The 12,362-nt window shown below is 35.6% G+C and overlaps 2 gene segments (V, D, J or C); both read left to right on the top strand.

Moving 5' to 3' along the window:
* The first annotated feature begins 1,967 nt into the window (after positions 1-1,967).
* Positions 1,968-2,686, top strand: LOC103271444. The segment is given in 2 exon segments: positions 1,968-2,145; positions 2,307-2,686. Coding segments are annotated over 2 exon segments (432 nt in total).
* Positions 2,687-5,683: 2,997 nt separating this feature from the next.
* Positions 5,684-6,251, top strand: LOC103271442. The segment is given in 2 exon segments: positions 5,684-5,738; positions 5,896-6,251. Coding segments are annotated over 2 exon segments (405 nt in total).
* Positions 6,252-12,362: the final 6,111 nt, after the last annotated feature.

The raw sequence follows: 12,362 nt of genomic DNA, 5'->3' as shown, positions 1-12,362 counted from the left end.
GGTCTCAAACCTGTGGACTAAGGCAATCCTTTCACCTCGGACTCCCAAAGTACTGGAATTATAGGCATGAGCCACTGTGCCCGGCCGAGGACTTTCCTTAAAATGGCAAGGTATGTTCATTGTGCTAGAGGTCATCCCTTGAAGAAAGATATGAACATAATGAACTTCACTCATACATTGTCAAAAAAAAGATCTTTGAAATAGGGAGACTATAAGGAACATTGTCCTCATGCAGTTGGCAGTCCATGAAGGGCTATCACAGCTTTTCTGGGCCAACACTTTGACAATGACTCAGGTAGTGTTCAATGAAATAAACACAGGCTGGGAGTCTTGTCAAGGTAATGGCTATACTTGTGGTATATTTAATATATAGAACACTGTGCTTCTTTTAAAGGGTTGTATTTAGTGCATTACAATTAGTTCTGAATGCCATAACTCAAAAGGGCAAATATTGACCTAATATATCTTTCTCCAAGAAGAGGAAAATTTGTTTGATAGAGAATTGAAGAATTCTACTGTAAGGAGAATGAGTGAGAGATCAGAAGATTCTTAGAATGGAGAAGTTTTATATATGTAAAAAATCACATTTTGTGTACTTGTGTGTATGTTTATATATTGAATTAAGATTTGCCATTAAGCTGTCCTTAAATCATTTAGGGTGTGAGATGTGAATGAGCCAGTAGCTTTGTTCTCTATAACTTTGGGGGACTAGTGAGTACAAATCACAAGAAAGAGTCTTCTACTTCTGGAAATGAGATAGTCTTGGCTTTCCAGGAACCAATTTTTGGTCTGTTTTTTAGGGTCAGCTTTTTATTTGTATTATTCTCTTAGAAGACATAGGCAATATTTAAGTTTTTCCATATATTCTTACAGAGGTAATCAGAAAATATTAAGAGATTAAAGTAGAAGAGAAAGGATTTCTGGAAGATGGAGATCGACTTAGAAACTTAGACCTGAAAAGACTGAAGGATGTTAGCAATATTTTGAGGAAGAACATTGTTGTAGAGTTTGGGAGAAAACAGAAAATAGAATCTGAGCCGGAAATTTCCAGGGGAACAGGAGTCCATGCCAGGAGAGTTGGCTCATACTTTAAAGAGAAGTTCCACTAAAGACACGAGTCAGTCATTGTATTTAAAGACATGCCATATTGATACAATTCAGTTTGGGATCAGAAAATAAAAGCACCTCATGCAGTTACACTTTTTGAATCTATCACTTGATATTACCTCAGAATTTCTGCTTTTTCTTTCAGGACTTTACAGAATACAAGTCACAAAGCAATAGGATGATTCTTAAACATGCCAGATTTCTCACCGCAAATCAACCAAATCTATGGGTCAAACTGTTTCCTATGATTGGAGAATTCATAACTCAAGGAACTTGTTCCCTTGCTCCTTTATCATTGTGATTTAGTTCTTTACTTTTTATCACAGTCAACATTATTGGGAAGAACCGGGCTTGAAGAAGCAAAACCTGAGATAATACACATTTTAAATACTCTGATCTTTGGCTTACATGCTCCTTTAAGAAAAATAGTTTTCCTCCTTAATAGACAAAGCATGACAGTAAATTTGTCTTAAAAACAAGGTATTATCTTTTCTTTGAATCATGATGCTTTTCTGACTTCAAACATGTAAGCCCAGTCCATCACTGAATAAATACCAATAGCATCTATTTATTTTCTGTTTTTAAATAATGACTCAGTAGTGTGCATAAGCATAAATCTTGATCTCTACATTCTTACTGTACATTTATTCTCTAATTGAAAACCTAATTTGTTTCTTTGACCTATTACTGTTTTATGTGTATAAGTCCATAGAGTAAAACATTCATTCAACCAGCAAGTTATGTAGTTAAGGATGTGACCACAAGAGGGTAGTGTACCTCTGTTGATGTGGAAGATGCTGAGGATTCATTTTGGTGGATTCTGAATGAATAGGCTTATGGCAGAAACAGAGCCTTTTCCTTATTGGCTGAGAAGACAATGTGAGAAACCACTACGGTTGTTAGAGAAAGAAGGGACAACTCGATGATGAAGTAGCTCTTATGGCTGAAGACTGCAGGTCTACGACTGATCCTGATTGGGAAGAACAATGATGACATCCATTCAAGCTTTATTCATGTTCTTGTGGCTGCAGCTGGACTGTGAGTTGAGGGTTTGGGGTAACAGAGTACATTAGTGGATGTTTTACAGATATTCAGATAGATGACTGACTTTTTTTTCATCTGGTTATATAGACAAAGAAAATTCTAGAGAGCAATGACCTAACAACCCCTCTTTTTCCTCACTCTTTCTTTCTGCATAGGCATGAGTGGAGACGAGAATGTGGGGCTGCATCACCCTACCCTAGGGGTCCAGGAGGGAGACACCTCTGTTATCAACTGTACTTATTCAGACAGTGCTTCAACCTACTTTGCTTGGTATAAGCAAGAACTTGGAAAAGGTCCTCAGCATATTATAGACATTCGTTCAAATATGGACAAGAAACAAGACCAAAGACTCACTGTCTTACTGAACAAGACAGTCAAACATCTCTCCCTCCACATCACAGACACCCAAGTTGGAGACTCAGCTGTTTACTTCTGTGCAGAGAATACACATTGCTTCCCAGGCACCTGCAACATGTACTTTAACCTAAGACAGGAACTGAAGGCACACCCCTTTTCTTTTGACACAGACCTTTAAGTATAGCATTTTCCATTGTTTGCTTGTAAGTGGAAGCTAGCATGTGGACATTAAAAGCATAATATAAGAAGATTATGTTCAAGGTGATCCAGAAAGTGTTAGATCATTTTGTTGACTGATTGATGATCAATGAATTGTTTTAAAATTTATTTTCAGGCAACCCCTTCGGTTCCCCTCTCACTGTGGGAGATTTTCTGTCCTCTCAATAAATCCTGCTTTCAAAAAAAAATTTTTATTGTATATATTTAAAGTGTACAACATGAAGTTTTGATATACATGTATGTAGTAAAAAAAAAATGAGATGAAGAGAGGCATAGGGCAAGGTATAAGAAGAGGGCCTTCGAGCCCCAGACACCTCCATATGTTCAGCAATTAGGAAGGTCCACATAATGCATTCTTAAAGGAAATTAGTGGGTTTTTTTCAAGGCAGGCTTTAAAGATGACTTTATATTTGCTACTCATAATCCACTCCCATAAATTTCCCCTTAGAATCAATTTCACAATCTCTATCATAAATTGACTTTTATTTATTTATTTATTTTGAGTTGGAGTCTCACTCCATCACCCAGGCTGGAGTGCAGTGGCACTCACACAGCCACCCCAGTGTCAACCTGCTGGGCTCTGGTGAGCCTTCCGCCTCAGCCTTCCAAGTAACCGGAACTACAGGCACATACTACCACGCCCGTCTAATTTTTTAAAATTTATTTATTGTAGAGATGAGATCTCACCAATTTGCCACGCTGGTCTTAAACCTGAGGGCTCAGGCAATCCACTCCCTTCGGCCTCCTAATGTGCTGGGATTACAGGCTAAGCCACCGAGCCCAGTCATAAATTGACTTCTAAATTGTACTTTTCAAAAATAGCTTTTTCTTGTAATTAGGATTATAATTTTTTAACTTAATATTATATCTTGATTTGAGCAATTCTCTTCTCATCGTCTTTTCCTGAAACATATGCTTTTTAATAGCTTTGTGAGAGATTTTCATAAGTCACAATAATTTTTATTTTCTTATTCTCTATATCTGTGGTAAAATTTAGGAGGCTTTTCTACCTGTTCTTTCTTGTTAAGAAAATGTGACTTGGGTTTTCCTTCAGAGTGTAGTTTGGATATTTACTGTTTGTGTGTTTGAGGGAAGTTAAAATTAGAGGTGATTTGAGAGTGTGAACCTCAGATTAGACTCACCAACCTATTCTTCTTTTCCAAAATCATATTAGTATCTTTTCCTATTTCTCTCTCATATAATTAAGAAGGAAGAGTTGTGTGTTTTAATTACTGCTAAGTCTGCAGAACCTCGTACAAGCTTTCCCGCATAGTAAATAATTAGTAGATGTTTATTATATAAAGAAAAAAGTGACATACTATAGTATATTCAAAATTTTAATTTAGGCTGTGTGTTTGAATTAAATGTATAAATTGATTTGTGAAGAATAAAACTCCTTAAAATGTAGATTTGGTTACTTGATTATTCAAGAACATAATATTTATTTCCACTTATCTATGTCTTTTTCCATAAAGCTCAGTTGTTTTAAGATAATTAATTTTTTTCTTAGACATTTAGTTTATAGCTACCCTTATTTTGCTGTTTGGTTTATGTGGGAAAGCATTTTATAAGTTTTTTCAGCAATCTTACCCAATTCTTTTTAGTGGATTGCAGGAAGCATTTGGACTAATGGTTAGGCTACAGATAGCTTGCTACATACCTCCCACCTTCCCTTCCATGTTTTTGCTGAATTAAACATTAATACCACAGTTTCTTTTTTTAAAAAGCCATGTATTTTAGCACTGTAGGTAAATCAATGGAAATAAAGATGTTGCGTAAGTAGTTAATTATCATATCTGTGGTCAAAGGTGGGGGAATTTCAAGACCCCTCATATTCTTCTTAAGGATAGATATACTTGGCAGTGGGTATGATAAGAATGATCCCTCTTGGTTGAGTTATGGTTGTTATTAGCTAACTGGCTCAGATTCTTTGAGAAAGTCATTGGACTAAATTAGGGTTAAAACAGCTGAAAGAAAGAGTAGTATTGTAGCCCAACACCTCAACTGGGTTTTGTTATTTCCCTTTTTATACCACCAGCTCCAGTCCAGTAGAAGCAAGTTGACTCTTGATTGGTCCAGTTCTTCTGAGACTGAAAATGGAGTGACTAGGGATCATGGCTTATATACTATTGTTTTATTGCTTGGTTAGAAGAAAGAGGATGTAATTAATATTAGTTGAATTGCTGTGTCTTACTTAGGTGTTAATTTTTCCAATGGAAGAAAAAAATTGTCTAGCCAGTATGCAGAGTCAGTATACATTTTACTTAGATCCAGACATATTCAAGCTTTATACCTTAAATGGAAAAGAGTACTAATGAGGAGTGACTTATACTACCAGGTAATAAAATTTATGGTGAGATTGGCATAAAGTGAAACAAATAGATTAATAGAACTAAATAAAATATGTGGAACAAATATACTAAGGCTTGTGTATTTTTTCCATTGCCTCTGTACAAATTTGCTGGCTTAAAACAATACCTGAGGCAAGTGCCACAGAAACAATAAAGAAAACTAAAGGCCAGTATCTCTGAGGAACATAGGTGCAAACATCCTCGACAAAATACTTGTAAACCTCATCCAACAACATATCATAAAGAGAATTCATCATGGTAGATGGGCCTTATTCCCAGGATGCAAGGTTGGTTCAGCATATGCAAATCAATAAACATAATCCAACAATATAAAGAAGCAAAACTAATTACCACATGATTTATCTTCATAATTTATAAGAGGTACTTGCATAAGGACTTTAAACATAAAGATATGTTTAGCATGATCATCCGCCCAAGTATTTTTTTCCTTGCTACACCAGGAAACTTCTGTTTCCTGTCTTAGAGTAGCAGCAGCTGAAGCAGCACATAACCCAGTAATTCTTCTTTCTCCCTGTCAGGCTCACCTCACAGTGCAGAGGTCCGGAACTGAAGAAGAACTAGGTATTTTTTATCTAGGGGAAGGACCAAACATGTTGCTCTCTAGTCTGATGAAGATGGTCGCAGCTTCAGTGTGGCTAGGTAGGGATGGCATAGTGGGAGTGGACTTTCTCTATGACCTTGAGACTGGCAAGTGTCTTGTGGGAATGTTGGGAAGGAGGGGTAACAGGGTGTAAAAATAGAACTTTTTTTTCCAATGCCACTTATTTCTAAACCCTGCAGTTCATTTTGTTTTTAGGATCTGGCATTTCCCAGAAGATAACTCAAGCCCCACCAGCAATGCTGGTTCAGGAGAAGGAGGCTGTGAATCTGAGCTGCACATATGATACTAATGATGCAAGTTATGGTCTATTCTGGTACAAGCAGCCCAGCAGTGGGGAGATGATATTCCTTATTCGTCAATTTTCTTATGACCAGAAAAATGCAACAGAAGGTCGTTACTCATTGAATTTCCAGAAGACAAGCAAATCTATCAACCTTGTCATCTCAGCATCGCAATTGGAGGACTCAGCAATGTATTTCTGTGCACTGAGAGAGGCCACAGTGAGAGAATTGCTCGAAGGAGGTATACAAAAACCTCATGGTTCTGCGTGAGACATTCTCCTGCTGAGCAGACCAAGGCAGAGAATCACTATCACAGACAGGAAGCGACTACAGCTGTGGCAGCTCAGGGGTAGCATTAGAGAGAAAGAAAATACCATAAGAAAATACCTCTCTAAGTTCACAGAACATGAAGAGCATTATCATTCTTTAAAACATCCTAATCCTCGAATCTTTGGTTTGAAGTTAGACATATTAAATTTTTGACTGATTAAAACACAGTCACAATAAACAATTTGCTATTTGGCCACTTGATCGAGCTATAAGAATTGACTAAATAAATTAAAAAACGTATGACTGAAAAATCATTAAAAATCTGTGTGGATTTTTGGATTTTCAGATTAGTTTGTTCAATAAATAGGAAGAGGTCTTTAAAAAGCTCACGGAAATGCACATTATAAAATACTATGCACGATTTTCATTTTTTCACTAAAATAAACTTGTACTAAGTTGTTATAACATATATGAACAGGATCTTTTGAGGCACTAAGAAGCATAAGATAGTTTGAAAAGAGCGCCTATCAGAGCAACATATATTCTGCTAAAACTGAGACAAAAACAAGCTTCAAATTTATAGTGAGGCTTGAGTGGAAGGATGGTAAAATCATGAAATATTTATGGGAATCAATGTCCCAAGTAAATCAGCCGTTTGCAAATCAATAACTTGTTTTAAGAAGGGGTGAGGGTGGGATTGGCAGTAGTGGGATTCTGCCAGGGAAGCAGGGGTGAGAGGAGGGGGGGCACACCTCATCAAGGATACCTGCATAATGAACATTTGTATACTTAACCCTGAATTATCTCCCATATCTTTAAAATAAAAATTTTTTATAATAATTAAAAATAAAAAGAAGGGATGCGGCATTGTTAAAGATGAAGCCCTCAGTGGAAGACCATCCACACCAATTTGTTTGGAAAAAATTAATCTTGTTTCTGCCTTAATTGAAATAGACCAATGATTAACAGCAGAAACAATAGTCAACATCATAGACATCTCAACTGATTACGCACAAACAATTTTGAAAGAAAAGTTAAACTAGACCAAATTTTTCATTTGATGAGTGGCAAAACCATTGCACCCAGGTAAGCTGCAGACAAGACAATAGATGTAAATGAAAGTTTTAAAGAAATGGGGTCAAGTCTCCTAAGGCATCTCTTTGAGGAACTGTAAGAGGAGATGAAGTATGGTGTTGTCACTATGATGCTGAAGACAAAGCACAATCAAAGCAATGACCACCAAGAGGTGGAAGTGATCCAGTTAGAGCAAAAGTGTACTAATCAAGAATAAAGGTCATGGTGACAATTTTTGGGGATGCTCAAGGTATTTCGCTTGTTGGCTTTCTGAAGGGCCAAAGAATGATAACATCTGTGTACGATGAGGTGTTTTGAGGAAGTTAGTCAAAGCTTATTTAGCCAAAGTCCAGGAATGCTTCACCAGAGTGTCCTTCTTCACCATGATAATGCTCCTATTTATTCTTCTCATCAAACAAGGTCAACTTTGCAAGCATTTTGATGGAAAACTATTAGTATCCACCTTAAAAGCCTGATTTGGTTTCTTATGACTTCTTTTTGTTTCTTAATCTTAAAAAAAAATCTTTAAAGGGCACTCATTTTTCTTCAGTTAATAATGTAAAAAAGATTGAATTGACATAGTTACATTTCCAGAGCCTCAATTCTGTAGAAATAGACTAAATGGCTGGTAGAGACTAGGTGGCTAGCCTAGCCTGAATCCAACACCTAAATAGATAGCACAATAAAAAATATTTACTCTTGACCAGAGATGCAAATATTTAAATTACATAATTAAAAAACAGGAGACATAATTAAAAAACAGAATAATGCAGCTTGATTTTATAAGACATTGTTCACTTATCTATTTTTAAAAAGTAATTGAATGCCTACACTGTGACAAACTTTGTGCTGAGAACTCATTCCATTTAATAACCTTATTACAATCTCTAGTATGGAAAAACTCAATTACTCTAATGTAGGTTTACCTGCCCCATACTAGACTTATTCATAAAATGATTAATAATTACTGGATCTTAGAGAAACATTGTGAAGAGGCAGAATATGAATTGTTTTCCACAGTCTTTGGTTTTGCCCTTCATTTCATAACTCCATCAGAAGACTTTAATGTCATCACAAGGATCCGTTTTCATACCCCCAGATGTGTTATGTGCAATCAATGCTCCATAACCCCAAATCCTCATTCTCTCCAATGTTCTTCTTCTATCTCTAATCTTGCTTTCTCTTGCCCCCAAATTTGTTGGGTTTTTTTTCTCTTTTAATTTTTTTTTTTTTTTTTGAGTTGGAGTCTCACTCTGTCACCCAGACTGGAGTGCAGTGGCCGCTCCCGGTCACCGCAGCCTCGACCTGCTGGGCTCCGGCGATCCTTCCGCCTCAGCCTTCCGAGTAGCCGGAATTACAGGCGCGCACTACCATGTCCGGCTGATTTTTTGATTTATTGTAGAGATGTCTTGCTGCCCAGGCGGGTCTCGAACCCACGGGCTCAGGCATTCCACTCACCTCAGCCTCCCAAAGGCGCGGGATTACAGGCTGAGCCACCGATTCCAGCTTCTTTTTTTAATTTTTATTTTGAAATTGTGGGGTACAATTCAGGGTTAGGTATACAAATGTTCCTTGTGAAGTACCCTTATTGATTAGGTGTGCCGCCCCTTCCCCAGGCGGATATCAACTACTGTCAATCCCAGCTTCCCATCTCCACCCCGCTCCCCGCAGTTTCCTGCTACTTTCAATCCCTTTCCTACAGTAATACGGTAGTTGTTCAAGGTCCACTTATGAGTGAGAACATATGGTACTCAGTTCTTTGTTTCTGTGAGAGATCACTCAGTATTATAAGCTCTAATTCCATCCAGGTTGTTGCGAAGTTCATGATTCTGTTCTTTTTTTTTTTTTTTTATCTAGTCCTCTTTTGATGGGTAGCACAGTTGGTTCCATGCTATTGTGAACAATGCTGCGATAAACATACAAGTGCAGGTATGCCTTAAAATATGAATGGTAATCATTGGTTGATATATGGTCTTGTATTGTAACTTCTTTTTATATTTGCATTTGGAAAGTAGATACATAGAGTGGAAATCTTAAGTAAAGCACGTTTTAAAAGTTTAAAGTATTTTTTATTATAAAGATGCAGAGTACAATTCAGGGTTAGGTATACAAACGTTGATTATGCTGGTAAGCTTGTTGATGAGGTATGCCCCTCCCTCCCCTAGCACTTTCCCTCAACTGCCAATTCTATCCCCTCAGGTATAATTTTTAATTGTTTAAAAATGTATGCTACATAAAATTTGCCATCCTAATCATTTATAAGTGTACAAATCTGTGGTATTAAGCACATGCACATTGTTGTGCAACCATTACTACCATCCATCTGGAGACACTTTTCATTTTGAAAACCTGAAACTCTGTGCCCACTAAACATTCTCTGGAATCTACCATTCTACTTTTTGTCCATAAGATTTTGACTACTCTAGATAATTTGCATAATTGGAATCCTATAATACCTATCTTTTCTGATAACTTTATTTCATTAAGCATAATGTCCCAAAAGCTCATTTATGTGTCAGCATGTTTTCAAAATCTCCTTCCTTTTTAAGGCCAGATAATATTCTATTATAGGCATATACCCCATTTTGTTTATCTGTGTATCTGTCAATGGACATTTGGATTGCTTCCACCTTTTGGCTATTGTGAATGAGTTACTCTGAGAAACGGGTTGCAAACATATCAACATTTGGGCTATATACCTAAATTCTTTTAATTTGGGGGCTATATACCTAAAAGTGGAATTGCTGAATCATATGATAATTTTATTTTGAATTTTTTGGAAAATTTTCCAACTGTTTTTCCACAGTGGCTCCTGAGTCATTGCATTGTCACAGCAGTACACATAGGTTCCTATTTCTTGGCATCCTCATTAATACTTCTTTTATTATTATTATTTTTTATAGTAGCCATTCTCATGAGTGTGAAGTTGTATGGCATTGTGGTTTTGATTTCCATTTCCTTAATCATTAGTAATGATAAGCTTCTTTCCCTGTGCTCTCTGGCCGATTGTATATCTTTTTTTGGTGAACTGCCTATATGGCTACTTAACTCACTTTCAGTTGGATTGTCTTTTTTTGCTGCTGAATTGTAAGTTTTTTTTTATAAATTCTGGATTTTGATTTTTGTATCTGATAAATGATTGGCAGATATTTTTCCTTCATTACATTTTTTCCACTATGTTGATTATGTCCCTCGATGTACAGAAGTTTTAGATATTGATGTGGTCAAATTTGTTTATTTATTTTTGTATCCTATGCTTTTGGTGTCATATTCAAGAAATTATTGCCAAATCCAATGCCATGAGGCTTGCTCTTTTGTATTCTTCTAAAAGTTTTATAGTTTAAGGTTTTATGTCTAGTTTTAAAAATCTATTTTGGTTTGATTATAGCATATGGTGTAAGATAAAGGTATGACTTCACTCTTTGCTTGTAGATATCCAGTTTTCCCAGCATCATTTGTTGAAAATATTTTAGAGTCTTAGGAACCTTGTCTAAAACCATTTGGTCATATAAGTGCAGATTTATTTTTAGGCTTTTTATTCTGTTTCATTAATCTGTATGTCTGCCTTCATGCAAATACCACACTATTTTGCTACATTACTGTAGTTTGAAATCAGTTTTGAAATCAGGAAGTGTGAGAGCTTCCAAACATGTTTTTTCCAAGACCATTTTGGCTATTTGAGATCCCTTAAGATGCCATATAAATTTTTAGAAATTTTCTATTGTTGCAAAAACATCGTTGGGTTTTGAAGGGGATTCAATAGAATCTACAGATTCTTTTAGGTAGTATCAATATTTAAATAATATTATATGTCTTAATCCATAAACATAAAATATCTTTCTATTTAGTCGTGCTAAATTCTTTCAGTGACATTTTGTAGTTTTAATGATATTAGTTTTAAAGTTTATTTTTAAATATTTTATTCTTTTTGATGCTTTTGTAAAAAAAATTTTCTTAATTCCCAGAGTGTTCACAGTGTTAGTGTATAAAAATGCAACTGATTTTTATGTGTTGTTTTTGTGTTCTGCAAGTTTGTTGAGTTTATTTATTCTAAGGAGAAGCATCTTTAATGATGGAATTTCAGGTGTTGTGAAAATTGAGTGTAGAACAGGATATTTGTCTCATGCCTTTCCAGTTAACCCATGTAAGCCTCAAAACTTGGAGCACACAAAGAGTATGAACTTCGTAATGTAATTATTTCATATCTTTAATGCATCAGTTCCTTCAAAATTTAGTTTAAAGGTTGAGAAGTCAAAGGCCGATACTCTTTTAGGAATAAATATTCTAACACATTATGGTATGCTGAACAAGATGAAGAATTTATAGGTAGGTACTAATTTTTAAGTCAATGTGTAGTTAGTAATTGAAAATACTAAACCGGGAGAAATAAGGCTCCTCTAATTTCTATACTATAGAAATGTAGAAACATTAAGTTACCTTGGTTCACAAATCTAGTAAATGAAAGATTCAACACTTAACCTCAGGTCACTTGATTCCTGTGGTGAGATTTTCAATAATGAAAAATAAAAGTAAACCAATTCAGTATGGAACTCAAGAAGTTAGAAAATGAATAGCAAAATAAGTGAGAGCAGATTGAAGAACTAAAAAATAAAACAGAAGCTGATGTCTCAAAAGAAAAAAATAGAGTCAATGATAAAATCACAATATGATAACTTGAAAACGACTGTAATACTAACACAACTCAGAAAAAAAGTGAGAAGGGACAAATACACACACACAAATGCAACATAATTAAGTTGAACTTATTTCAGGAATGTAAGGAAGATTTCATTTTTGAAACTCTAATAATGTAATGCTTCACATTAACAAATTTTAAGAGACCCAAAGATGTCTCATGCCTGCTCTGATGATTTACTATGGATATGGGAATGATTCACTGTAACTGTAAGTATGTGTGTATTTATGCAGAATCATCCAATTTTGGTGGCTATCAAAAATACTTGGGTTCTTTCTCTCAATTTGACCCCAAACATAGATATAATGTGTTCTTAGTCTTATATCTCTTGTTGCATTTAG

Source organism: Carlito syrichta, unplaced genomic scaffold (genome assembly GCF_000164805.1).
Source record: "Carlito syrichta isolate Samal-C Ts95f unplaced genomic scaffold, Tarsius_syrichta-2.0.1 Scaffold311663, whole genome shotgun sequence".
In the NCBI taxonomy this organism is placed as follows: domain Eukaryota; kingdom Metazoa; phylum Chordata; class Mammalia; order Primates; family Tarsiidae; genus Carlito; species Carlito syrichta.
The sequence above is the reverse complement of the archived record's forward strand: the minus strand, read 5'-3'. Positions and strand labels throughout refer to the sequence as shown.